A 12,402-nucleotide genomic window follows, 5' to 3' on the forward strand; every position below is an offset into this window, starting at 1 on the left:
GTACCTCAGACAAAGGACTATTATCAAGGATATATAAAGAACTCAAAACAATCAGTCCCCCCAAATATAAAGACCCAATTCAAAAATGGGCATCCGAAATGAACAGACATTTCTCATACAAAGAAGTAAAAGCAGCAAGAAAATATATGAAAAAATGTTCCACATCACTGGTCATTCGAGAGATGCAGATGAAAACAACACTGAGATTCCACCTCACCCCACAAAGAATGGCTGCTATCAAGAAATCACACAATAACAAATGTTGGCGGGGTTGTGGGGAGAAAGGAACCCTCCTCCATTGTTGGTGGGAGTGCAGACTAGTGCAACCACTATGGAAATCAATATGGAGATACCTCAAAGAGCTTGGACTGGAGGTTCCATTTGACCCAGCCATCCCTCTGTTGGGTATCTTTCCAAGAGAACTAAAAGAATCATATCACAGAGAAGTATGTGCACCCATGTTTATAGCGGCACAGTTTGTAATAGCTAAATCTTGGAAACAACCTATTTGCCCATCCGTTGGAAACTGGATAAAGAAGTTGTGGTTTTTCTATAAAATGGAATATTACTCAGCCATAAAGAGCGAGAGAATAGATTCATTCATAGGAAAATGGATACATATTGAAGATATACTCCTAAGTGAAATAAATAAGTCCCACATGTGTAAATACCAAATAGTTTCCCTGGTGTGAATATTCTGCAACAATGCATAAGATTCTAATAAGATTACTGACATTTAGAAATGGGAGGAAAGGAGCTAAAGGTGTAGGGAAGGTGTGATACGTAGGGGAAGAACAAAAAGGGAAAAGAAAAAAATGTGAGAGAATGAAAAGATGAAAATAAAGTGTTTGTAGATGGGGAGGGGAGGAGGGGGTGAAGGGAGGGCAGAGGTAAGGGGGAAAAAATGAGAATCAAGACTTGCCATGTAGAGGTACATGATCCCAACAATGAATGTAACTGTACTGTATCCCTAAAATGTACCAATAAACTCAATAAAATTTAAATAAAAAAAAACTTGGTAATATAAATTTAATCTGGTATATAGAAACTACAGTGTGTTTCTATCAGCTGCCAGTAAAACATGGCTGAAGACACTTGAGCGGGAGTTCACATGGACAGGATTTTATTTTCTCTCATTAATTTTATTCGTACATTTTAGGTATACAGTACAGTTACTTTCATCATTGGGATCTGGTACCTTTACATGACAAGTCTTGGTTCTCATTTTTTCCCCATTCCCCTGCCCTCCCTTCACCCCTCCTCCCTTCCCTATTTATAAAAACTTTATGGACAGGCTTTTGAATGGTGTCTGGGGACTGGGATTTCGGTGGATGTCCACCATGCCCTCCGCGGCTGGCTCACTGGGCCTACATTCTCCATGCCAAACTCCTGCACTGCTTTTGGGCATCTGGAATTCTGGTACACAGGAGGCAGGGGTGCTTATGTGCCCAGCTTCTAACAGACAACCTGGGCACTGGGTCTTTTTTGGGTTTTCCTGGGAGACAGCATTCGCCATGTGCTGTCTCTGTTCCTTCCTAGAGGAAGACAGCAGCATTTCCCATGTGACTCTGGCCAGCTTGCTCATGGCCTCTGTGGACTCCATGAGCCTATTTCTCTTGCTGATTCTGCTTCATGTCCTTTCACTGCAATGGATCATAAGTGTGAGTTCCAACTGGATGCAGAGGACTGTGAGTCCCAGGGAATCACAGAACCTGGGGTTGTCCTGGGGACACTGAAACATGCCCCACCACTGTCTGGTGCCATGGTCTGACCAACCACCGAGTCTCTGGAAGGGTTCCCACATGCAAACATCAGACACACCCCGAGAAGCAGGCCCCAGGGTTAGCTCTGGTCTCATGTCCACTCTGGAGACAACTCTTAAGATAGTGACCAAGCAACAGCAGGGGAAAGACCAGGAAACAGGACAGTGAGTGGGACTCCATCAAAAGAGCCACCACTCCAGGCTGTGGCAGGTCCCTCCACCCAAGTAAAATACACTTTCTAGTAGGTAGTGAGTGTCCTGTCACTACATGTATTCAATCAAAGCTTGGAGGAGCCCCCTGTCAGGATGCCACAGGGTAGTTTCACTTAATGATGTCCTAGGTACCTCCCTTCTGTGTGACTCTGCAATGCCAAATGTACTAGAAGCTTCTGAGCAAGTACGGGGATTATTTCCATTGTGCCATTTCCAATTCAAATTGTACCGATTCATTAGCTCGATTTCATTTTTTCTCTCAAATCTCGAATACATTTACTCTTCTGATGTTAACATCTCTCCTTTCCTCCCCTCAGCCATTCACTGCTCTGTACCCCCTGCAAACTGCCTTAAACATATATATCTTTGGGGAGGAGGACTTCAAGCAGATAGCACCTATCTCAGCCTTGGCTATGAAAAAGGGAAAAATTACAGCAAAGGCTAGAAAAATCTTTCCCCGGGACAGTTCTGTATGAAGTCAGGTCTGGCCAAGAAAAGGGGTTTCATTCTGTTGTACTGGCATGGAAATGGGCACAGGCTCCACTTGCAGGTATATTCTGGTAGATGATGGCCATGGTCCGTTGTGCTTCCTTCTCTGAGAGGCGTGTGTGAGCCCTGGGCAGAGAGGTCAGATGGGGCCACCTGGACCTTTGGGGCAAGCTGCCTTGCCACCATCCAAACACATCATGTGCCTTTCCACTCACTTGGCCCAGCAATTACTAGTGAGGAGGCAGGGAAGCAAGAGCCAGACCGCCCCAAAGCAAGCCCTGTACTGTGATGTACAGGGTGGACAGGCTGGATCTCAGGCCTGGCGTCTTGCAGAGTCAGCCTTGTCTTCCTGGAGCAGTGGCAGGGAGATCCCTTGGGGAGAAATCCCTGAAGAGTATCCCAAACATAATGAAAGACCAATCTTGATTGGGCTCCTTTAGTGAGATCTGCACAGAAAATCTCCTTCAGGCCATTTAGAGGCCAGAACAAGTCAAGGGGCTGCAGGAGGCTCTCAGAGCATCTGGCACCCAAGCCAGGGCCAACAGGATATCTTGGGAGTCTTGGGTGTATCAGAGGAAAGGTAACTCCTCTGGCAAGAGGACTTCTGAGGCATGCCCTCTGGACACTTTTTAAAGGCTTCTCTCTTCAAGGCCTTTACAGTCAAAGAACTTGGTTAAGAGAGCAGAGTCCGGCCTGAAATTCAGTCCTTGATGCCAGTGTTCTTGTTCAGTGCACAAAATGCACAACTGTGCTTGGTTTCTTGGCTCAGAAGACAGAATAACAGAGAGCAAAGGAAAATATTTTTTTCTCTTCCTTTCATGGACCCAGAGGGTGCCTCAGGTCTGGAGGTTGGGAGCTTTCTGGAAGCTCAATATTCTCAAGCTAGGTGGTAGAAACAGGGTGTGTATGAGGTGTGATCCAAAAAAATGGTTAATATTAAAAATTTATTATGGTAAAAGACATTGCCACTCATCTCTCTCAAAAGACTTTCCCTCACTTTGAACACACTTATCCCATTGTTCCTGCCAGTCTCTGAAGTAGTTCTGGAAGTCTTCTTTTGTTAGTATCTCTAGTTGTGCTATTATAGCTGCCTTGATGTCCTGAATTGATTTAAAACATTTACCTTTCGTAATCATTTTGACTCTGGGGAAGAATCAGACATCTCATGGTGTCAGATCTGTTTAATAAAGTCAATAAGGACATATCAAAATGTTTTTATGAAGCTGCCTTTCCACTGGATGGCACTGGGTAGCACCATTCACTAAATTCTTTTTAGTCACACCTCATAAAGACTCATGAAAGAGGGCTTCCAGAAAGGGACAAGAACAATGCCATGTGTGTTCCAAACAAGAGGGTGTATTCTGAAGGGGATTAATGGCAATGTGTCTTTTACTGTAATACATTTTTTGCAAGTTTTTTAACGTATATTTTGATCGCACCTCGCAAGTGTGTGTTGGGGGTGGCTACTGTGTGCTGCCTCGCCACTGTATGGAGAAGATGGGCATGGATGATGGGGACAAGCAGGTGCTAGGACGAGAGCGAAAGGACCAGGTGGCTACTCCACAGTGACTGCAGCTGGAACTCAATGTGTGGGAAGAGGCTAGGTCTCCCACAGATGAACAGGGCTACTTCAAGTCTCTCCTGACTTGCTCCTGTACTCCCCGTCCCTGAGACCCGTCTCCATCAGGGAATACAACACAGTGAAGGCCAGGTGCGCTCCCTGAGGGCAGCAACTGCTCAGCTCTGTGGTTTCTGGGCCAGCCACGTGGGAACCACCTGGGGAATGTTATCAGATGAAGGGAGGAAGGGTGACAAGAGGGCCAGTGAGGCGGAGGTACGGCGGGGGGATATCAACTACCCATTTGCTGGAGTCTGAGGGTCCTTGCATCTCCTCAGTCCCTCCTCTGGAAGGGCCTAGATGGCTAGGGTGGGGATAAGGGGCCGCTGTCATGAAGGGGATCTGCACCCCATCCAGGACTCCAGTTAGTATGAGCAGGCTGCATTGGCACCAGCTCCTGGGGCCGCTTCCCTCTACTGGTCTGAACTTGCCAAGTAAGGCCACCATCAAGTCCTGTGGGTATCCCCTAGCTTAGCCTTCTGCCATCTTCTGAGCCACCAAGAACTTTACATAACTGAGAACACAGGATAAATTGCTGAAACACTCCCCAAACTTACATCATTTTCATGATGACGATGATCATCATCATCTGTTTTTTGAGGCAGGGTCTTGCTAGGTAGCCTAGGCTGGCTTTGAACTCATGGTGATCCTCCTGCCTCTCAAACGCTGGGATTAGACATGTACCACTACACGTGGTTCCAACACCACATTATTGCACTGTTTTACCTCCTCTCTGCTACCTTAAAGAGGAATTCTCAGGCAAAAGAAACAAACAAAAAACCCCAAACCATATATTTATGGCTTTTCCTTGAAAACATTTTACTAATTCCTATTGGACCTGAATTTAATGGGAGGCCAAGTAGGTGTTCATAGGTAGCTTCTATCTTTTTGATTACATTTAGAAAAATCCAAGCATCTCTGGGAGGGTGGGAAGAGGATGTTGTGCTCTCCAAACAAGTGAATGGGACCCTGTATCACATCCCTGGATGGCCACTGCCCATCCTGAGCCCACACTAACTATGAGCAGGGTGAAGAGGCTGGAATCATGCTGCGGGACTCAAACTCAGCTGGGACAGTACTGCTCTGCCTCCCCAAGTTCCAGGGTGAGGCCGCACCCCAGCATCTTCCAGCCCAGGAGCCTGTCTCCCTGTAGCTGGACCTCAGGGGACAAAGTTTCTGGTCCTTTCTTGTCTTCTGCAAGCCCTGTCTCCAAGAGACAAGCACAACAAGAAAGCTGTGGGCTCTAATCTTCTCCTTGCTGCTGTAGGTGTGGGCTGGGGATGCGGCACCAGCGTCCCTTGGGAGAGTGTTGGAATGCAGTGTCTCAGGCCACCCCAACATCTTGAGCTAGAGTCTGCATTTCCTCAAGACCCCAGGTGATTCATGCATGCACTGAACAGTGCTGTCTGTGCACGAAGAAGTCAAGGTAGAGCAAAATTTGGGTATAGGGGCAGGAATAGGAAGGGGTTCAGGGTGCTGGTAATGTTCTGCTGCTTAGTAGGGATCCTGGGCTTCACAGCTGAGTTCAGTTTGTAGAAATTCATTGAACAATACATTTACGGTGTGTATATTTTAAGAAACACACATATTTTAAGTAAAACAATACATATCTGGGTTTGCGGCAATACTTGTATTCTCAGATACTAAGGAAGCTGAGGCCGGAGGAATGCAACTTCAAAGTGAGTCTCTCTCAAAACAGTGAGGTCTTGTCTCAAAATAAAATAAAAAGGGCTGGAGATGTAGCGCAGTGCTATAGCACTTGCCTATCATGGGTTCAACACCAAGTACTGCAGAAACCAAACCAAACCAAACCAAACCAAACCAAAGCAATAAATAGAGGAGTTGGGACTGTCAGCCTGTGGGAGCAGCTGGGAGATCCAGAGCTGAGCCGCACTCCTGGGAGCTCCCACAGAGCAGCCCTGAGCAGAACTGGCTTCTTCAGGCAGGAGTCCACCCACACTTTCATCGTTCCTGCTGCCCTCACAGCCTTCCCTGGGGCCCTTTCTATCACTCCAGGTGGCAGAGGTGCACAACTGGCTTGCCCCCATCCCAGTTAAACAGACCAAGGTAATATTGGGCCAGAAACTGCCACTGCCATACTGACACCACATTGACCAGCACTAACCAGTTTTCCAGCCAAGTGTACTCCGCTTTATTATCGTCTCTCTTATCAGTGTACAGGGCTGAACACAATTGCCTAGGCAGAGTCCCATCATTCACTCATTCATGATAGTAGCTAACGTTTACTGAATCTTATATGGTGGGCACTAAGTGGTTTAAATACATGACTTCACTTAATCCTTACAACCCTATTTTTATCCCCATTTCAGAGAAGAGTAAACCAAGATTAGAGAGATTGATAATTTAAAATTGCACAGCTAGGAAGCATTTTAGCTGAGATTTGAACACAAGTAGTCTGGTAGCACAACCTCTTTCTTTTCCCCTAGACACTCTAATACACTCTCGGAGTGCATCAAAAATGAATTAATATACCAAAATCACCAAAGCATACACCATCAAAGGGTGAATTTTATGGTACATGATTTATATCTCAATTTTTAAAGGTCTGAATGCATGAAAAATTTGGATGGGATAAATGTTCATCTGATCCCAAAGAACATAGTCGATTTGTTTTTACTGATATAAACTTTGATATACATTTTTATCTAATAAAAAATTAAAATATTTTAAAGAAGAGAATGAGGAGGAAGAGGAGGAAGAAAGGGAGGAAAAGCATCACAGGCATCTGTATAGTCCAGCAGAGCTCAATATGAGCCTCAGCCCTGTCACCCAATGCTGCAAGACAGGTTTTCAGCTTTCTCCTCATGCGGGGAAGGCAACTCCTGCCTTGCCAGGTGGTGCAGGCCTGGGAGAAGAGGCTGAACAGCAGAAAGCTGGTCCCTCATACACCACAGCAGAAGTGCAGAACCTCATGAGGTCTCAGACTGGGGAGTTGGCACAAAGCCCTTGACTAGCTCTCCAGCAATGTTCCCTCACCCTGGGAGCTGCAGGAGACCCCGGGATGGCAGGTCCATCCCGCAGCTCATCCTGTCTGCGGACCCCCTTCCCATATCTCCCACGAAAGAGCTGGGGGTTCCCCTACACTTTGCAGTGAAGACCACAAGCTTTCTTTTTTCCACCTATCTGTCTCCCTCTTGGGCTGACTGGGACAGGCTTTTAGGGTCAGGCTGGCTGGGCAATGTGAGTGGGCATCCCCTGCTCCTGGCACCCGGGCGCTGGCCTGCGCCCAGCACCTCCGCTTGAGTAGCTTTGTGCCCACAGGGGCCACGTTGCCATGGTGACTCCACTATCAACACAGTGTCCAGGGAGACAGCACCATGGAGCTGGATGTATTTGCAAGACTTGCTGAAACCAGCACTGATGGGCTGGGTAGATTTCAGAAGGGTCAGAGGGTGGGGGATGGAAACTAAGTATAGCTGCTTCCCTTCTGTGAGAGAGAGAGAGGGAGGGAGGGAGGGAGGGAGGGAGAGAGAGAGAGAGAGAGAGAGGGAGAGGGAGAGAGGGAGAATGCACACAGCTGTGCTCATGAGGCACCCACCCCCTGTCCAGGTTATAATGGCTCCTCTGAGCAGAGGCTCAACCCCTACAGGGGTTGTGACTGTCACAGGTTTCTTCCTGGCCTTGTTCCTTATTCCTGGCCTTGTTCTTACAGGACATAGTGTGGACACCAGGAAACCACACTGTGAGGCCTACCCTGCCTCCCACACCCATACCTGCACCCACCCTACATCCCGGGTTGTCTGAATTGTCTCTTGCAACTCATGTCTTGATTCAGCAGGGAGGGATCATATGCCCATTGTACAGATCTATGCTCACTGCACCACCTGGCCCTGCTTTTTCCTGCTCCCTGCTTGCTCCATGGGAACTTTCTGGGTCAGCCTTCTAGGCCCCATGGGAACAGGACTGAAGGTGCTGAGTAGAAGAAAGGAGCCACCTTCTCTCCAACAGCAGATAAAGTGAAAAACCACAAGGTGTTGACCTAAGATTGTTGTTTAGGCTCTAAATTCAAGAACTTTCTGTGTCTTGGGCGAGGGAGGGCAGGAATCACTGGGTAAGGGACGCAGCTCCAACCCCTGCACAACACACACTTCAGAGCTGACCCAGATCTCTCAGGAGGGGCTCCTCCACACCTTCTCCCAGTCATGACTGTGGGCTCCCTTTGTGAAGCTTGGAAACACCCAAGTGCCAATGATTTAATTCTCAGGGGTGGTGAGAACCAGGCCCCTGAATCTTCCCGAGCCCTTGTGTTCTGAGCTAATGCCGATTTGTAAAGCGCTTTATGATTTATTCATTCCGCCTTCCCAGGCTTCCCAGGACAACCTTTCCCTTACACAAATGAGCGCAACTCCCGGAATAGAATGTCAGGCTTCATTAAAAGAAAAAAACCCGGATGTGGGGGATGCCCCTTTCTTGCTCCCTAGCCTCGTCACACAGTGTTTGTAGAATTGAGGTCAAACTCAAGAAAGCACCTGAGCTGTTACATGGGCTTAGCAGGCACACGGGTGACATGGCGGACTTCTCTCTGGGAATGAGAATTGAAGCTGCGTGGACAGCTCTGCGACCAACACTCGCACTTAGCATGTCAGAGGCATCCCTGTTGGCTGGTGGCAAGTGACAAGGAGCTAGGCAGGGGCCCTGGAGGGATGGGGGCCTTGGTGGAATCAGGCTGGAGTTCTGTACACTGACTCCAGGTTGGGGCCAGAGGCAGGTCTCTTGCCTCTTGGGGATGCCACTGAGGGACTGGATAACCGTGTAAGTTAGAAGTCACCAGACTAGCTGTGGTGCTGTGTTCATTACTGTCATTATCAAGGTGTCCGAATAGTTTCTCTGGTGTGAAAAACTAAAAGTGTAAATAAGGTTCAAATGGTATAACTAAGAGTATGAAATAGGAAGAAAATGGCTAAAGGTGATGTGGGAAGGGGAGGGGAAAGGAAATAAGAGAAAAGAAAAATTATGAAAAAATGGAAACAAAGTCTTTGTAAATAGGGAAGGGTGAAGGGGGTAAAGGGAGGGCAGGGGTGTGGGGAAAAAACAAGAACCAAGATCTGTCATATAAAGGTACAAGATCCCAAGATGAATGTAACTGTATTGTTTGCTTTAAATGTACCAATAAACTTAATGGAAAAAAATCATGTGTCCTCATTGGGTACAATACAGCCTCCTTGGGAGCCAGCATTCATATGTTCACATTCATATTCTCTCTCTCACCTTTTTTTGTTTCTTTTGAAACAGGGTCTTGCTAAATAGCCCAGGCTATACTCAAATTCAAGATCCTCCTGCCTCAGTCTCCCCGAGTAGCCAGGAATACAGGCTTGCACCCTGCATCTGGTTCAACACTGGTTCTTGAATGTGAAAAACATTCATTCTTTTATGTGTGAAAGAAACATAGATACTTATACAGAACACAGACAGATACACACTATATCTCTGGTGTTAAAGATTTGTGGGTGAGGGCCAGGGATTTAGTTCAGTGGTGCCGCCACCTGCCTTGCAAGTGCAAGGTCCCGAGTTCAATCCCTGGTACCAGGAAAAAAAAAAAATGCATGGATGGGATGATTAGGTCAAAAAGACTCCTGAGGGAGGCAATAATGAAAAAAGATGATTGCAAAATACCACTGAAATAGAAAATGAGATGACAATTATTCTATATGATCAAGGTTAGCCATATGAAAATCTTTTATCACACCCTATGAGGGCTACTCAGGTAGATGGGAGGATTCGTTTCCTGTTAAGTGACCTTGACTTTGACCCTGACTCTGCCGCTGGTGAGTTTCTGGTGGATAATTCCCTTCTCTCCTCTTCCTGGGCTGTCCAGACATTTATCAGTGGGCTATCTTCCCACAGTGGCCTGTTAGATCCATTACCTTACTGTTACAGGCAAGGCTTAGGCCCATTTTGGTCTGCAAGTGACAGAGTACTTCCCTGTTAAGTCCAGAACCGCAGAATGCGTTTTTTCCTGCCTAGCCACATCTTTCCATGCATTTCTGGGTCTATAATATCTGTGTTTGAATACAAGGTCACCAAGAAGTCTTGCATCATTGTCACACGCAGAACAACTTACAGTGCAAAGTGTTTCGAAGGTCTTTTCTGAGACAAAGGATCCATCGAGGCCAAAGAGAAATATAGATGCATAGGACAGCATTCCTCCAAGGATTATCAGATTGTTCATGTAGGGACTTGACATCTTTATCAGCCTGGCAAGGGAAAGAGATGACACATTTACAGAGCTGTTCATTTACATATTCCTTCATCAAACGTTTCCCAGTGCCTCCTAGGTGTGTGCATTGCTGCTGAGGCTAAGGGGAAGGAGAAAAATGGAAGCCTTGGTTTCCTCTCTTTCCTCATTCTCACCCATTTGGGCCCATTTACCTCTCCATCAAAGCACCCCAGACAACTGTATAATTTCTAATTGTTGATTTTCCTACCTCCTTTGTCAAGTTCATCTATTCTTTCTCTAGGGATACCTTGTTGCATCAACTTCTTCATCCATTCTAATTTTCAAATTTTTAAAATGCAAAAGCATGAAGTGAATACGTTTTAAAGTTGAGGGGTCTTTTACAGTGAGGAGGGAGACTCCAACATCACATCTCAAGCAGACATCTTGAAGGGGGTCTGCAGGTGAGTATTTAAGATTGCTCAGGAGCTGTGCTCAGTCGGTGTTGATTAAGTAAGTACCTGCTCTGCCTGCCTCTGAGAATTTCAAAATCTCACATTGTTCCATGCACAAAGATGACCACACAGTTTACCAGCCTCTGCCAGTTTTTAGCCCTGCCCTAGGTGGACAAGGGAGCTCCCATTCCTTATCTTCACCAGGTTCCAATTGGGGCATTCTATATACCCTCAGAGTCTACACGCTTCCCTCTCACTTCCTACAGGAATCCTGCCCAACAGCCAGAGCTCATCTAAGCCCTCAGTGGGCTAGAGTTCACCCTCAGAGGTCCTTGGTTCCCCCAGCACAATCTGCTCAGAAAGTCTTAGGTTTTCGGGCACCCCATGGTCCAGATCCTCATTTGTAGAATGTAATTATAGTCCATTGTTCCCTGAACATTTTTCTTCGCCTTCTGCAATTCTATTAATCCTTCACATTTTAAACATATAATATGTCAAAGTGATAGGAAATACAAAGCCTGCTGTTTTTTTGTGTGGGGGTTACACACAGGCTTTTGAGTTGGAAGCATTTGGATTGTGTCTTAGCTCTGGTCACCCTTTAGAGGTACAACCTTGACAAGTCACTTAATGGTGGCTGAGTTTCCTCACCTATGACACAAACTAGTTGATCATGCTGCCTAGGGCCCATATGATGCTAAATTACTACTGGGACTTCAGGTCCTTTCATAAAACATGAAGGTGGTTTCACTCTCCTTAGCACAGCACACTGAGGAAGGGACTAGCCAGGAGGTGGAGCCTATTTCCTGGAGGAAGTAACCTTTTAAGGATGCAGAAGTAAGGCAGAAGTAAGGGATATTTGAAATCACAGGAACATTTATTTCCTATCTGCAGATTTTTCAATGGTACAGACCGTCAAAAAATTTCATTTACATTTGTCTTTTGGTAAGAATATGGTAATATTCCCTCAGGAAGCCAAGAGAGGGTAATTACAGAATTAAAACAGTTTAGTCTTGTGGCTGGGGCAGCTTGCTAATGGGAACTCTTCAGGTATGCAGGGAGGCAGTCTGGCACTGAGAGCTGACTATGTGCCAAGGGCTTGTGCACTCTGCTAAGAAGTACGGTCATCATTAAGGTTTGTACCAAGAAAGTAAAAGTTCCTTCAAGTTTTTTGCAGCAATATATGTATTATTGTGGTAAGTAAAACAAAAGGCCAACAACGCCCTATTTTGTTCTTCAGAAATAGGTTCAACAACTGAATTGCTTCAGGCCCGCCCCCAAAAAAACAAAAAACACAAAAGCCCAAAGCCCCCAACCTTCTCATTTGCAAATTGAGAAACAAAAACAAAACTGTTTCCCTTCGAATCGGACTCATTCCCGTCAGCCTATGAGGTAACAAATGTGGCTTCTGGGCAGGATGGCAGAACCATGGCATGTGTGTGGGTGGGCACTGAGGCTACCTCCCCCCAGTGGTGCATGCTCTGAGCCCCCGCTTGGCCTCTCCCATGACAAGGAGAGGGCTAGGTTTAGGGATTTGTCATGGAAACCAGAGAAGCTGGTGGTGCCTGGTTGACAGTGGTACCGAGTGGTGGCCTGTTCTGCCATGCTGAACAGAACTGAGGCTTTCCCCTGGGGGAGACGAGGGTGTGTATTGGAGAAAACGGGTCAAGTCAAGAAAGCAAGGGGACAGGTG

General features: G+C 46.5%; 1 protein-coding gene across 1 annotated transcript in view; it reads right to left on the bottom strand.

Moving 5' to 3' along the window:
* The window catches only part of Gabbr2 (gamma-aminobutyric acid type B receptor subunit 2), a 364,313-nt gene that overhangs the window by 76,737 nt on the left and 275,174 nt on the right, over positions 1-12,402 (bottom strand). Inside the window, exon 11 of the mRNA XM_010614387.3 lies at positions 10,165-10,297. Coding sequence (XP_010612689.1) covers positions 10,165-10,297 — 133 coding nt within the window. The remainder of the gene's footprint in view (positions 1-10,164; positions 10,298-12,402) is intronic.

Source organism: Fukomys damarensis, unplaced genomic scaffold, assembly GCF_012274545.1.
Source record: "Fukomys damarensis isolate Sample0158 unplaced genomic scaffold, DMR_v1.0_HiC HiC_scaffold_36, whole genome shotgun sequence".
In the NCBI taxonomy this organism is placed as follows: Eukaryota; Metazoa; Chordata; class Mammalia; order Rodentia; family Bathyergidae; genus Fukomys; species Fukomys damarensis.